Source organism: Triturus cristatus, chromosome 6, assembly GCF_964204655.1.
Source record: "Triturus cristatus chromosome 6, aTriCri1.1, whole genome shotgun sequence".
Taxonomy (NCBI): domain Eukaryota; kingdom Metazoa; phylum Chordata; class Amphibia; order Caudata; family Salamandridae; genus Triturus; species Triturus cristatus.
Window position 1 is genome coordinate 428,080,433 of NC_140589.1, and position 13,068 is coordinate 428,093,500.

Consider the following 13,068-nt stretch of genomic DNA (forward strand, 5'->3'; position numbering starts at 1 on the left):
TCTCCCTGCTTCCCTTTCCAGCGATGGTTCTCGAAGGCAATCAAACAGCAAGTTACCAGTCACCTGGAACACAGCAACCTCCTGGGCTCCTCTCAATTCAGATCTCGAGCCAGCTACATCACTGAAACAGCCCTGATTGCAGCCACCGACGACATGAGGGCCCTCTTGGACCACTGCGAAACAGCAGCCCTCATCCTTGTGGATCTGTCAGCCGCCTTTGATACCGTCTCACATCACATCTTGATCAACAAACTCCACCACATCAGAAACTAGGGAGATACCCTCAAATGGATTGCTTCATACCTCACCAGAAGAACCCAGAGAATCCGTCCAGTTTGAAACCCAAAAAGATCTTTGGCGCCCCCAAGGATCATCCCTCAGCCCCCACCCTCTTCAACACGTACATGACACCCCTGGTCAACACTGTCGGATCGCATGGACTCAACATCATCTCCTGTGCCGAAGGCACCCAGCTCATCCTCTCTGTCAGAAGTCCCCTCCACCAGCAAAGCCAACTTCCACAGTTGTATAATGAACGTCGTTGACTGGATGAAGGACAACTGTCTCAAGCTCTGTTCGGACAAGACGGACATCCTTGGGAACAAAACCTTACCATGGAATGACGCATGGTGGCCTGCTGAACTCAGCCCATCCCCCGCCCGACACCACACCCGCAACCTCGGCACCATCTTGGGTAGCAAGCTGTCTATGAAGAAACCAGTAAACACAGTCTCGTCTGCCTGCTTCCACACCGTACGCATGCTCCGCAATATCTTCAGGTGACTCCCAGTCAACACCAGAAGCACTGTCACACAGGACCTCGTCTCCAGCAGGCTGGACTACGGGAACACACTCTACGTAGGAACCACATTGCACCTCTTGAAGACACTACAGACCATATAAGACTCATACTCGAGCACTCCAGAAGGACCCACATCACAACCCACCTCAAGAAGCTACACTGGCTCATGATCCAGAAGAGATACCATTTCAAGATGTTGCCCCACGCATACAAAGCCCTGCACAGCGAAGGACCAGCATACATCAACAAACGCATGATCTCCCACCAACCGACCAGACACCTACGATCCGCCTTACTCTTCCTCGCAGACACCCCTGAATCCATCGAAGCAGCAGCAGAGGACGCTCCTTCTCACACCTGGCGGCCAAAGCTTGGAACTACCTTCCTTTGCACCTTAAGGCAGCCTCATCGCTCCAACTATTTAGGAAAGGACTCAAGACCTGGCTGTTCGAATGAACAGATCGCCATGAAGCAGTTAGAAACTCCAGCGCCTTGAAACCCTCATGGGTGATTTGGCATGCTTTATAAAATCCCTGATTGATTAATTGTTTCTCCCTGGAACATTTAATCAGTGTCCAGAGAGTCCCTGCTGGGCCTCAGTGCACCAGTTCTTCGGTCAGTATATGTGCCAGTGCCTCTTCTGGCCTCTTGCACCTGGGGAACCGGCGATGTTGTCTCCAATGTTCTTTAAATTTCGATTGCACTAGAACGTCTTTAGCAGGTTCCTAGCGACCTGTAAAGCCAGGCCTATGGATTGTCTCTTGTTCTGCTACCCAGTCCCAAGCCACCTCAGGGTGTCAAAAAGGGCAGCCATGGATAGCCAGATGTTGTGTATTTGTAAAGTGTACTATCACTGGCGAGGGTATCCTGGCGGTGAGCAAGTGCATGTACCTATCCCAGCCTATAGTAGGTTGGTTAATTGAAAAGTAAGATCTCCAGCTTCTTGCGGGAGTGATGTAAGAGAAGCCCCCCCCCCCCCATATCTGGTTCTGTGTATGTGTGGGTTGTATGCAAGAAGGAGTCTTGTGGAGCAGAGGTATCTGGGTGATGATGGTAGGAGATTTGACTGTTAAAGTAGGTGTGGCCTGAGTTGTGCAGGGCCTTGAATGTGTGTGTGCGAGGAGCCAGTGGAGCTCCATGTGTGGTCGGATTTGGATACCGTGTGGGAGGTTGAAGATGAGTCTGGCTGCCATATTCTGTCTGGTTTGTAGAAGAACTCTAATAAGTTGCTTGGTGATCTGGTGAAGAGGGTGTTTCCATGGTCTAACTTGCTGGTGACTATGGTGTGAGTGACAACTTTTCTAGTATTGCATCTTCTGGGACTGGAAGCAGAAAGCAGTGATGACGTTGACTTCTGCAGTCATGTCCAGTTTGCGGTCAATGATTATTCCGAGGCTCCTGGCGTGTCTTCTGGGTGTGGATCTGAGTTCTGCTGACCACCAGTTGGAGTCCCATGATGAGGTATGCTTGCCGAAGATCATTACTTCTGTCTTGTTGGTGTTGAGCTTCAGACAGTTGGCTTTCATAGTTAGCAACTTCAGTCATGCAGGCGGTGAACTTGTTTCTTCTGTTTGGGGTCTTGTCCGGGAGGGAGAGAGGGTGAGAGATGAACTTTGAGGCACCATGTTGGCTGCCAAGTCTATCCTGGAATTGGCTTTTCTATTGGCTCCAGTGGATTCCTTCTCTTTTCCTTGTTACTGGTTTTGCTGCGGGGGAAGGGTGTGGTAGGGGTAATGGGAGAAACCAGAGTTGGGGGGGCATTTTCCACACCTTTATTACAATCTTGACCTTGCTCAAAATTTGATCTCTATTTAAATTGCTTCTGCATTTTCCAATAAACCTTCTGCTTCATACCCTATCTTTCCTCTACCCATTCTTGCAGGAAGCACTTGGAAACCCTTGACATTGGGCAGAAATTCTAGGTACCCTACTAAAAAATGTAATCACTATTTAAATTATTTCAGACCCGGACTATTTAAATTATTTCTGACCTTAACATGCTCCATATCCTCTAGCTCCTCCAGCCAGTCTTTCAGGAAAGCCGTAGGATCTGATCCCTTGACCTCTGATGAAAATTCAACATTCAGCTAATGGGTTGCTCATATGGGATTCTGCAGTCATTCAGTATGGTCCATAATTGTATTTTTTCCCCAGGAGTGCACTGTTCAGTGCTTCAGTGTCACCCTGTTTCTGACACCAGCTCCAGAGATTTTATCTGCTGGTGTTGCCTTCTATTGTGTTACCTCTTATCTCCAGCTTTTAAGGTAGTTGCATTCAGCTTGTCTAATATTGAATAAGTCCGTGCTGTGTTCTTGGGGATCTTATGTAACATTTACAGGGCAACGTATTTTAGGGGGGATTAAGGCCTGGTGACCCATCTCCAGCGGAATCCTTGATGTGTTCCTCATATCTTTGGCATGAAAAAGAGCCTCCCTCCCTCTAGTGCATTTATTTTGTTCCTGTATCATCTGCTAGAGCCTAATGAGGTGGGCTTTCCTGCTCCAAGATGAAAGGAGTGGTGCAACACACTTGACCTGCTTGGAATCCTTTTTCCTCACTCAGTGTGGAGCTACAGGTCAAAACCGCAATCTTCTTCATGTTGGAGTGTTCTGCTTAATGATCTGCCTTCAATTGCAACAGCTTCATCAGCTTTTGTGTTGTTTTTATGGGCTATTTTTTTGCCTTCCTAAAACGGATGCTTCTGTTCTAGAGCTTTTGTGGGTAGAGTGCCTAGTTTTCAAGATGCAGGAGTGCCATGTCCCAAAAAAAAACAAGCACCTGCAATAGAATGTCAGTTGCTGCCCTACTTTCCAGACTCCCTCCTGAATCACAGAGGTCATTCAGGCAGCACAATGATGCAGTAGAGCCCTGGTTACTCGGACACAAAGGGAAGAGTTGGAGTAGAACCTCCATTGTCCGCGCCACCAAAAGTCCCAGGACATAATTCCGCACATCATCTGGATACAGGTGAGTTCAGTAATGGCTTTGATGCACTCTTGTTTGCTGATGTGCTATTTAAGTCACACTTGTCTTGCAGATCATCCTTTGCGCCAGGAGCTCCGTAACAAAACAACCATTATTTTCTTGCGTCAAGCCACGCGCTGCTGTGTGCATTCTTAATACACTCTTCATTCTTGGCATGCCTGATGCATGCTATCTGGATGGGGATTCACATGCTTCTTGCTGGGCACTGTTGGATTACTGACTACAGGCAAATTCCAGTGACTCTAAAAATGTATTGCGATTTAGTTGCCAGTGTCACCGCATTTTACATTCGCTCTTTGTAAATGGTATCTGCCCATAAGATTAGAATTCCACATGCATTGCCTCATATGCAAGTAAAGATCATTACTGCTGCTGATTGTTCTACTTCAGCGAAGTGACTTTCTTTGTATGCTCAATTATCAAAGAAGTTGGAAGTAGTTAAAAAATTATGTATCAATTTTTTTATGCTTGTAAACTAAATGCATTTTTATGATTCATGCCTGACAGTAGAATCTGCTTACATTTGAACCAGAATGCTCCATAAACATTTTAAAAATATTTCTGAAAAATATTAGTTATGTGTAAGGTTTGAGTATAAAGCGTTTCATGAAGAGCTATGACTGCAGCTGCTGTTTTCCGGAGACAATAAAACTGCAGCAAGGTCTGTGAGCTAGTTGCTTTTACTCTATCTAAGCAACGTGTCTTACACTTTATTTTGCAGCCATCAAGTTTTATCGCAGGGCGATGCAGCTTGTGCCAGACATTGAGTTTAAAATTAATTATTCTTGGTCTCCAGATGGTGATGGAGTAGGAAAAGGCTAGTAAGTACAGCTTCATTTGCGTTTCAGAAATTGAAAAATATTAATTTGGTTTAGTGATTAGCATGGGCATATATTAGCGGTAGTCAGGTTTATTGTCTGCTAAATCTGGTGTTCCCTTGCATACCTGTAGCACTGCCCTTTGTATCCTTTAGGACCCTGAAGGCAATGTTTGGAACAGAAAGTAATGAGGGCTCTACATTCTCTGATACATATTGTAGTTTCCATTCCTTGCCTTACCTTCTCCGAAACAAAATGAAAACGATTAATGGGCAAAGTAGAGATAAGAGTTCAAAGTCCTAACCCCTGTTTTGTGATGAAGCAACAGTCTGTGGTGATGTTTTTCTTTTAGTCCAACCAAATTTTGGATATACATTTAGACTTGTGTTTTTGTTTCTTATTCCATTGACTAAAGCTGAAAAAAGATGTTGTGTTCCTTTACATTTCCTTCTTGTAAGTCTTTGTCTCTAAACTCTGGTATGTGTATATACTCTTCTTTTGAACTTTCCCTCATTGCCTATAAACAAGCATATTTATTGACTTTCATCATCGAGTAGTTTGTGGGAAGCCCAGGAATAGTTCTTCAATGCAAGTTGTTTTATATAACATCTTATTGAAATTATATTCTTAAATCCAACATAATTTACATTTGAATCATCACAACTTCAATTGTATTTTTTAAGGAGTCCTCATGTTAATCATTTTTGTATTTTTTTTGTATCACGCATAGAAGAATTCTACCCACTAACACTCAATACTGTTGTACTTCTCTTTACAAATAAACATTATTTGTTTAACCCAATAATTTGTGAATCTTGACCTCCAATGTAACACCTCATCTGTCCCACCTAATTGAGTCTTGTTCCTCACTCACTAGAAACGATAGTAGATGTAGTTCTCCTTACCAAGAATGTACATTTTCTTTATATTTTTATAGCATGGAGAGTACTGATGATGAAACCAGCATGGCAGACTTGATGTCATACTTCCAGCAGCAGCTGTCTTTTCAGGAGTCTTCACTCAAAATGTGTCAGCCTGAACTGGATTTCAATCAGACTCACATCTCAGGTGAGATTTGGCTCCTAAGACAATAATATGGTTTTAATGAATCCATCAATTGGGAAAATCAGGCCAAAGTCTGAAGTTCAAATTTCTGGATTACAGGCAGTAGTATATATACTACAAGAGCCCCAAAAAACATGTTACAAAATCCTATATGATGCAAATAGCAAGCTTGACAGATAGGATACTGCCAAAACACGTAAATATTTCCAAGATTTGTGTACGTGTCCATGTTTAGGAGAAGCCCCCTCTTGTGAGTTAGTTCTCAGAATAAGGGTGATATAACATAGAAACCCATTTTCGTTTTTCTGTTTAGCGAGTGATTATCTCTTGTTTGACTTCAATGGGCCCAAACCATCCTATCTAATTTTAACATATTCTCAACAGGCATCCGCTAAGTAGAATCCACCCTTATGTACACTCTGTGCTCAATGTGCCATGACTATGCAAAAGCAGTTTCTACTGACAGCCTCTCGTTGTTCAACAGATAGAGATGTGGTAACCTTTTCTGTGACATCTATACTAATTATTGATGTCCTGTCAAGTTTGAGTCTGCAAAAAAATATCTATTTGTGTTTAGCGCAGCTAAATTGACGATGCAACTGTTTATGTTCGAGGCATATGGGCTGAAGACCACACACTAGTGCATAGATCGCCATCAGGTGGTGGGCCCGGATGATTACACTTTGTTGTTGTCCGGGAAGAGTCTTTGTATGGTAGATAACGACTCCTCTGGAGCATAGTGCGCATGGGCATCTACTCCATCTTCAGATTGTTTTTTCCGCCATCGGGCTCGGATGTGTATGTCGCTCCTGCTCGGTTTCGTTACCCACCTCATTTCGACGCGCATTCCTTGATTCCTACCGTCTGTATTGTTTTCGATCGAGACTTACTTATACACGCGTCTCGAACAACCTTCACTTCTCAATTACGGTGCTCGTCGAGGGCCATCGGGCCCAACTGCGCCATTGGGCCTTCGGCTCATGGAAAGAACACCATTCAAGAAGTGCCCTCGGTGTGGACACAAATTCACCCACACTGATCTACATGAGGTGTGCAATCTGTGCTTGTCCCCAGAGCACGAAAGCAGAGATTGCCAGGCCTGTGCTTCGTTCCGGTCGAAAAGACAATCCGAGACCGTCGAGCTCTGAGAGTCAGGACACAATCGTCTTCATCGGCACCAGACACCCTCGTCCAGGGGACTCCAGTCCAACCGGATTCTGAAGAAGAACAGCAGCAGGAAGTCATCATTTCCGAAGCAGAGGATTCAGCTTCCGGAGCCGACGAGCAGGCAGAAGATGACAATCCCCTTCCAGCTGGTCAGCGGGTTTTAAGTACAGACTTCGACCCTCTTGATACCCCCACACCTGTTTAGGCTTCGGTTCCACCTCCACCTTCGGGCCCAGGTGCATACCGATCACAAACTTCCGATGCCCCGCCTTCGGGCCCGGCAACGAAGACTCCCAAAAAGCCTCTAGGCAACTCGGGCTCGAGTCAGCCTCCAGTCAATCCCGATAAACAGAAGTTTCTTAAACCGAAAGTGAAACCTATACAAACTCCGGCACCAATGCAAACTTCAGCATCGAAGCAAACTTCGGCACCTAAAAACTGTCGATCCGAAACACGTTTCGGAACCAACAACTCCGGATCCGAAGAAATTCTCTGATCCGAAGAAAAAATTTGAACCGAAAAAAGATTCTGACCACAAGTCTTTGGAACCCAAACATCAATCTACTTCTAAGACTACTAAACATTGCTAAACCCAGCAAACAACTTGATCCCAAACATGACAAGCCGGTTCCGAGAAAGGATTCTCCCATAGAAGAGCTTTTCCGTCCAGATCCAAAGCAAAAGATTCTTCTTATTCACTCAAAGACTGGACATATCACCACTTTCCCTGCTAAAAGGAAACTGGAACCTCCATCTACACCTTCAGTCCCTCTGAAAAAACATGCTCAAACTTCTCCCATAAGAGTACCTTCACCACTTCCAGAAGTGCCAGACCCTTATATTTCCCCCACACGCTCACCACTCATCCCACATAGCCCTGCACCAGCAGATAACGATGAGGATGATATTTCTGGGGGGCAAAAGATGAGCAACCCTTGGATGATCCAGATGATATTACTGGCCCATCAGATGATCCTTGGGAAGACTACAATGCACCAGATGCCCCGGATTTACCCCAAGATGATGCATACCCTTCTAGGCCATCTCCTCCAGATGACACCATAGAGTTAACACAACTCATTCACAGAGCAGCAGCCTTTCATGGGGTCAATCTCCATACTGATCCAGTGGATGACGACTTTCTTATGGACACACTATTACCCTCTCATAAGACCACAACCATCTTACCAATGCTTAGAGGTTATAAAACACGCACCAGACATATTTAAAGATCCTGTCAGGGCCAGGGTAATTAATCCCAGGTTGGAGAAAAAAATATAAGGGCTGTCTACCATTAGACTCTTTAGTGGTCTCCAACTCACGAAAAATAGCTAACTCTCAGACAACAGGGGACGCTCCACCCCTAATAAAGAATCCAAACTCTTAGATGCTTCAGGCAAACGTATGACCTCTCAAGCAGCCAACGTCTGGAGAATCGCCAACACCCAAGCTCTGTTGGCAAGATACGATAGGGCTCACTACAATGAGCTTGAAACCCTTATACAACATCTACCAGACAAATACAAGACCAGGGCTACTGTTTTGATACAGGAAGGGAAGGTCATTACTAACACTTCCATCCGTTGCGCTCTAGATGCTGCTGACACAGCCTCAAGGGCAATAAATACCAGCATACTTTTACGCAGGCATGCCTGGCTGCTTATTTCTGGTTTCAAACCAGAAGTACAAACCAGTATTCTCAACCAACCCTTTGACCAACATCATCTGTTTGGTCCCACGGTTGATGCATCTCTCGAAAAAATGAAAAAAGACACTGACACTACAAAATCCATGGGCGCTTTACAAAATCAAACTCCAAGAGCGTCCTTTCGTCGCTCCTCGTACAGGGACACCTCAACAACTTTTCCTACCAATACTGCCTCCTCTTCTTACAAAACTCCCACCCAATCCTCGCCTAATAGAGGTTATTACAGAGAAGGATACAGAGGCAACAATACTAAAGGTAGAGACAGAGGTAACAACACCCGTACCACCTCCACCCCCAAACAGTGACTTCCCTCCCCCAGACCATTCTACTCCTGTCGGGGGGAGATTACAACAGTTCCTACCTGTCTGGAACTCCATCACAACAGACAGGTGGGTGAGACAAATAATTCAGTCAGGTTATTGCCTGGAGCTCACTTCCACTCCTCCAACAATACCACCCAAACAGCGTTCCATGTCACAAGAGCATCTTACACTCCTAAAACAGGAGGTAGTCGCTCTACTGCACAAACAGGCAATAGAACCAGTTCCACTATACCATCAAAACGCTGGCGTTTACTCTCTATTTCCTTATTCCCAAAAAAGACGGCTCCCACAGACCTATACTGGTCCTGAGACACCTGAACCTTTACATACAGTCAGACCACTTCCATATGGTCACATTACAGCAGGTCCTTCCTCTGCTAAAGCAAGGCGATTTCCTTGCTACCCTAGATCTCAGGGATGCCTACTTTCACATTCCCATTTACCAAGCTCACAGGAAGGTCCTTCGGTTTGTAGTGGACGGTCAGCATTACCAATTCAAAGTACTCCGCTTCGGAGTCACTACAGCACCCTGAGTCTTCACAAAGTGTCTTGCAGTAGTAGCAGCACACTTGAGAAGAGAAAACATCCATGTCCTCCCATATCTGGACGACTGGTTAATAAAAGCCAAGTCATACCAGCAATGCGTCTAGTACACATACAAGACCATTCACCTCTTACACAAACTCTGTTTCACTATAAGCAAAACAAAGTCGCACCTCCAACCACCCCGGTCTCAGCAGTATCTAGGTGCCACAATAGACATCTCCAAAGGACTTGCATCCCCCAATCTAATAAGAATACAAGGCATGCAAGCTCTTATACAAAAATTTCAACCGCAACACTCACTACCAGCTCGAGTGTTCATGCAACTAATTGGAATGATGGCATCTTGCATTTTTGTAGTACCGCTCGCAAGACTCCATTTGCGCCCCCTGCAAGAGTGTTTAGCAAGCCAGTGGAACCAGGCTCAAGGTCAATTAACAGATCTGGTGGTGGTCGACGGCCGGACACATCACTCTCTGCAGTGGTGGAACACCAAAAACCTTTCCAAAGGACGGCCGTTCCTCGTGCCAGTTTCACAGGTAGTACAAGCACAGTAGAGGGCAGGTGGACACCTCAACAAAAGCTACTCCACATAAACCATCTAGAGTTGCTAGCCATTTTTCTAGCTCTAAAATCATTTCAAAATTACCTATCAGGCAAGGCTGTCTTAGTCCGCACAGACAATATGACAGCCATGTTCTACTTTAAAAAACAGGGAGGAACACACTCCTTACAGCTGTCCCGGCTGGCGCACAGCATATGGAGGTGGGCCATTCCTCAAAACATCTACCTACTAGCAGAACATCTACCAGGAGTTCAAAATCAGGTTGCGGATCTGTTAAGTCGTCAGAAACAGATTCACGAGTGGGTACTTCATCCGCAAGTTCTTCAACCTTTCTTTCAATTATGGGGACAGCCACAAATGGATCTGTTCGCCACACACCTAAACTCCAAATGCCCAAGCTTCGCCGCCAGGTATCCACACCCATTGTCCAAAGGCAACGTGATATGGATGAGTTGGTCATGCAGATTTGCGTACACTTTTCCGCCTCTCCCACTCATTCCGTTAGTGGTGCGCAAGCTGCAGCAACACTCCCTCACACTGATTCGAATTGCACCAACAAGGGCGAGGCAACTGTGGTACACCACACTACTGGAACTCAGTGGTACCACATCAAAAACTGCTACTCACACCACACCTGTGAACACACCACCATGGAGAGATCATGCATCCGGACCCCATGCAGCTCAACCTAGCAATTTGGCTCCTGAGGTCTTAGAATTTGGATATCTCAACCTCCCACCTGATTGCATTAACGTTATCAAAGCCGCTAGACTTCCCACCACTAGAGCTTGCTACGCAGCTAAGTGGAAAAGATTTGTTATATATTGCACTAATAACAACAACCCACTAGATGTTTCCATCCAGAACATCATATGCTACTTGCTGCATCTCCACAAATGCACTTTAGCATATTCCTCAATCAGGTTACATCTTGCTGCTATAACAACTTACCTTCAAAACAGACAGCATCTATCATTATTCAAAGTTCCTGCCATCAAAGCCTTCATGGAAGGTCTCAAAAGAATAATTCCTCCCAGGGTACCACCCTCCCCTGTATGGAACTTCAACATTGTTCTCACTAGGCTCATGGTTCCTCCATTTGAGCCTTTGCATAAGTGTGAATTACAATTTCTTTCATGGAAAGTTGCGTTTCTAGTAGCTATTACATCACTCAGAAGGGTGAGTGAGATCCAAGTACAAACAATTTAAGAACCATTCTTGCAACTCCATCACAACAAGGTGGTTCTAAGGACAAATCCCAAATTACTTCCAAAAGTCATTTCACCATTCCATCTCAATCAGTCTGTTGAGTTGCCAGTATTCTTCTCCCAACCTCAAACAGTGGCTGAGAGAGCTCTCCATACATTAGATGTTAAAAGAGCTCTCCTCTACTATATTGATAGGACAAAGCCATTTCATAAAAAAGAGCAGCTTTTTGTGTCCTTTTCTCCAAAGGTAATCCCATTTCAAAAACTGGGATTGCAAGGTGGATTGTTGAATGCATTCAAATTTGCTACCAAAAAGCAAAACGCACTCTATCCATTCCCCCAGGGCTCATTCCACCCGTAAACTAGAGGCATCTATGGCATTTTTAGGGAACATTCCCTTAGATTATATCTGCAAAGCAGCTACATGGTCTAGACCGCACACATTCACAAATGAACTACTGTGTAGATGTGCAAGCAAAACAACAAGCTAGTGTGGGCCAGGCTGTACTCCAAACACTATTTCAAACCACTGCAACAGATACTGGTACTCGCCGCTAAGGGAGAGAACTGCTATACAATCTATGCACTAGTGTATGATCTGCAGCCCAAATGCCTCGAACGGAAAATGCTACTTACCAGTATGCATCTGTTCTTGGCATGTAGGGCTGCAGATTCACACACGCCCACCCGCCTCCCCGGCTGCCTCTTATCTGTTCCAGTAATATCTTAAGTAGATACACTATATACATGGACATCTTTCTGTTCTCACACAACTCCATCATTTCCCGTAATGGCGAAAAACAATCTGAAGATGGAGTCGATGCCCATGCGCACTAGCCTCCAGTGGAGGAGTCATCTTCCATACAAAGACTCTTCCAGGACAACAACAAAGTGTAATCATCCGGGCTCACCACCAGATGGCTATCTATGCACTAGTGTGTGAATCTGCAGCCCTACATGCCAAGAACAGATGCAACCTGGTAAGTAGCATTTTTCTTCCTAAAACTAATGTGCACTATGACATATGTATTTTTGTGGGACCCACAGTTAATTTTTTCAGGACATCCATTCATTAGCCTAGGCCAGTTCACTACTTACATAGGTTTAAAACTGTCCCTCACCTGAAATGTGTGTATTGGGGTTTGGGATTTTATATTTGTGTGTATGTGTCTATAAAATGTATTCCTATTATTTCCCTACATCAGTCCCCCCTCTAGTTGATTCTTCAACTATCTTTCCCACCTTCCCATCTACTGGAGGTAAGGGGGAAGATCACTTTATGCTCACTACTCTATCCCTCAACATCCTTAGTGCTTTTCCTAATCAAAAAGGCCCCTCCCATTTTAGCTGTTATTCTTTTACAATATGCTATTATCATCTGATAAATAAGACACATCAAGAGCGATGACACCACCAAAGTCAACCAGGCTTTAAACCCGACATCCAGGACGGCACCCACTCAAACCAACCCATGAACCACTCATCAGGGGCACCCCTCTTGCTGACAATTGTTTTTTGTAGGTTATGTAATGTCCGAATGGCCTCTGCCAACGTCTCATTGTTTGTTTGCATCCCGTCCCCCCTTCATGGCTGTCATTATCAACTTTAATTCCAGTTGTTCTTCAACATCAAGTGCGGGGGAGCTCACAGGGGGCTTCCAAACCGCATCTGGGCCTAGCCGGACCGTCTCGGCTCCCCCCTGGTTCAGCCCTCCGGTGGCAACCCCTAACAACTGCCACCACTTGTGTCATTAAAAAGTCTGTGTTCCTGTGGAACTTCTTCCCAAGCTGTCGTACCATACTATTCTGCAGTTAATGTTTTCTTGTGCTGATAAAGCAAGGTTGTTGTACGGTCCATGGGAAGTCATGTACCTGGAAGATGTTC

General features: G+C 45.0%; 1 protein-coding gene across 1 annotated transcript in view; it reads left to right on the forward strand.

Moving 5' to 3' along the window:
* Positions 1-13,068, forward strand: part of FBXO9 (F-box protein 9) — a 518,999-nt gene that overhangs the window by 193,228 nt on the left and 312,703 nt on the right. The window contains exons 5-6 of the mRNA XM_085610843.1: positions 4,509-4,608; positions 5,543-5,673. Of these exons, the coding sequence (XP_085466969.1) occupies positions 4,509-4,608; positions 5,543-5,673 (231 nt within the window). The remainder of the gene's footprint in view (positions 1-4,508; positions 4,609-5,542; positions 5,674-13,068) is intronic.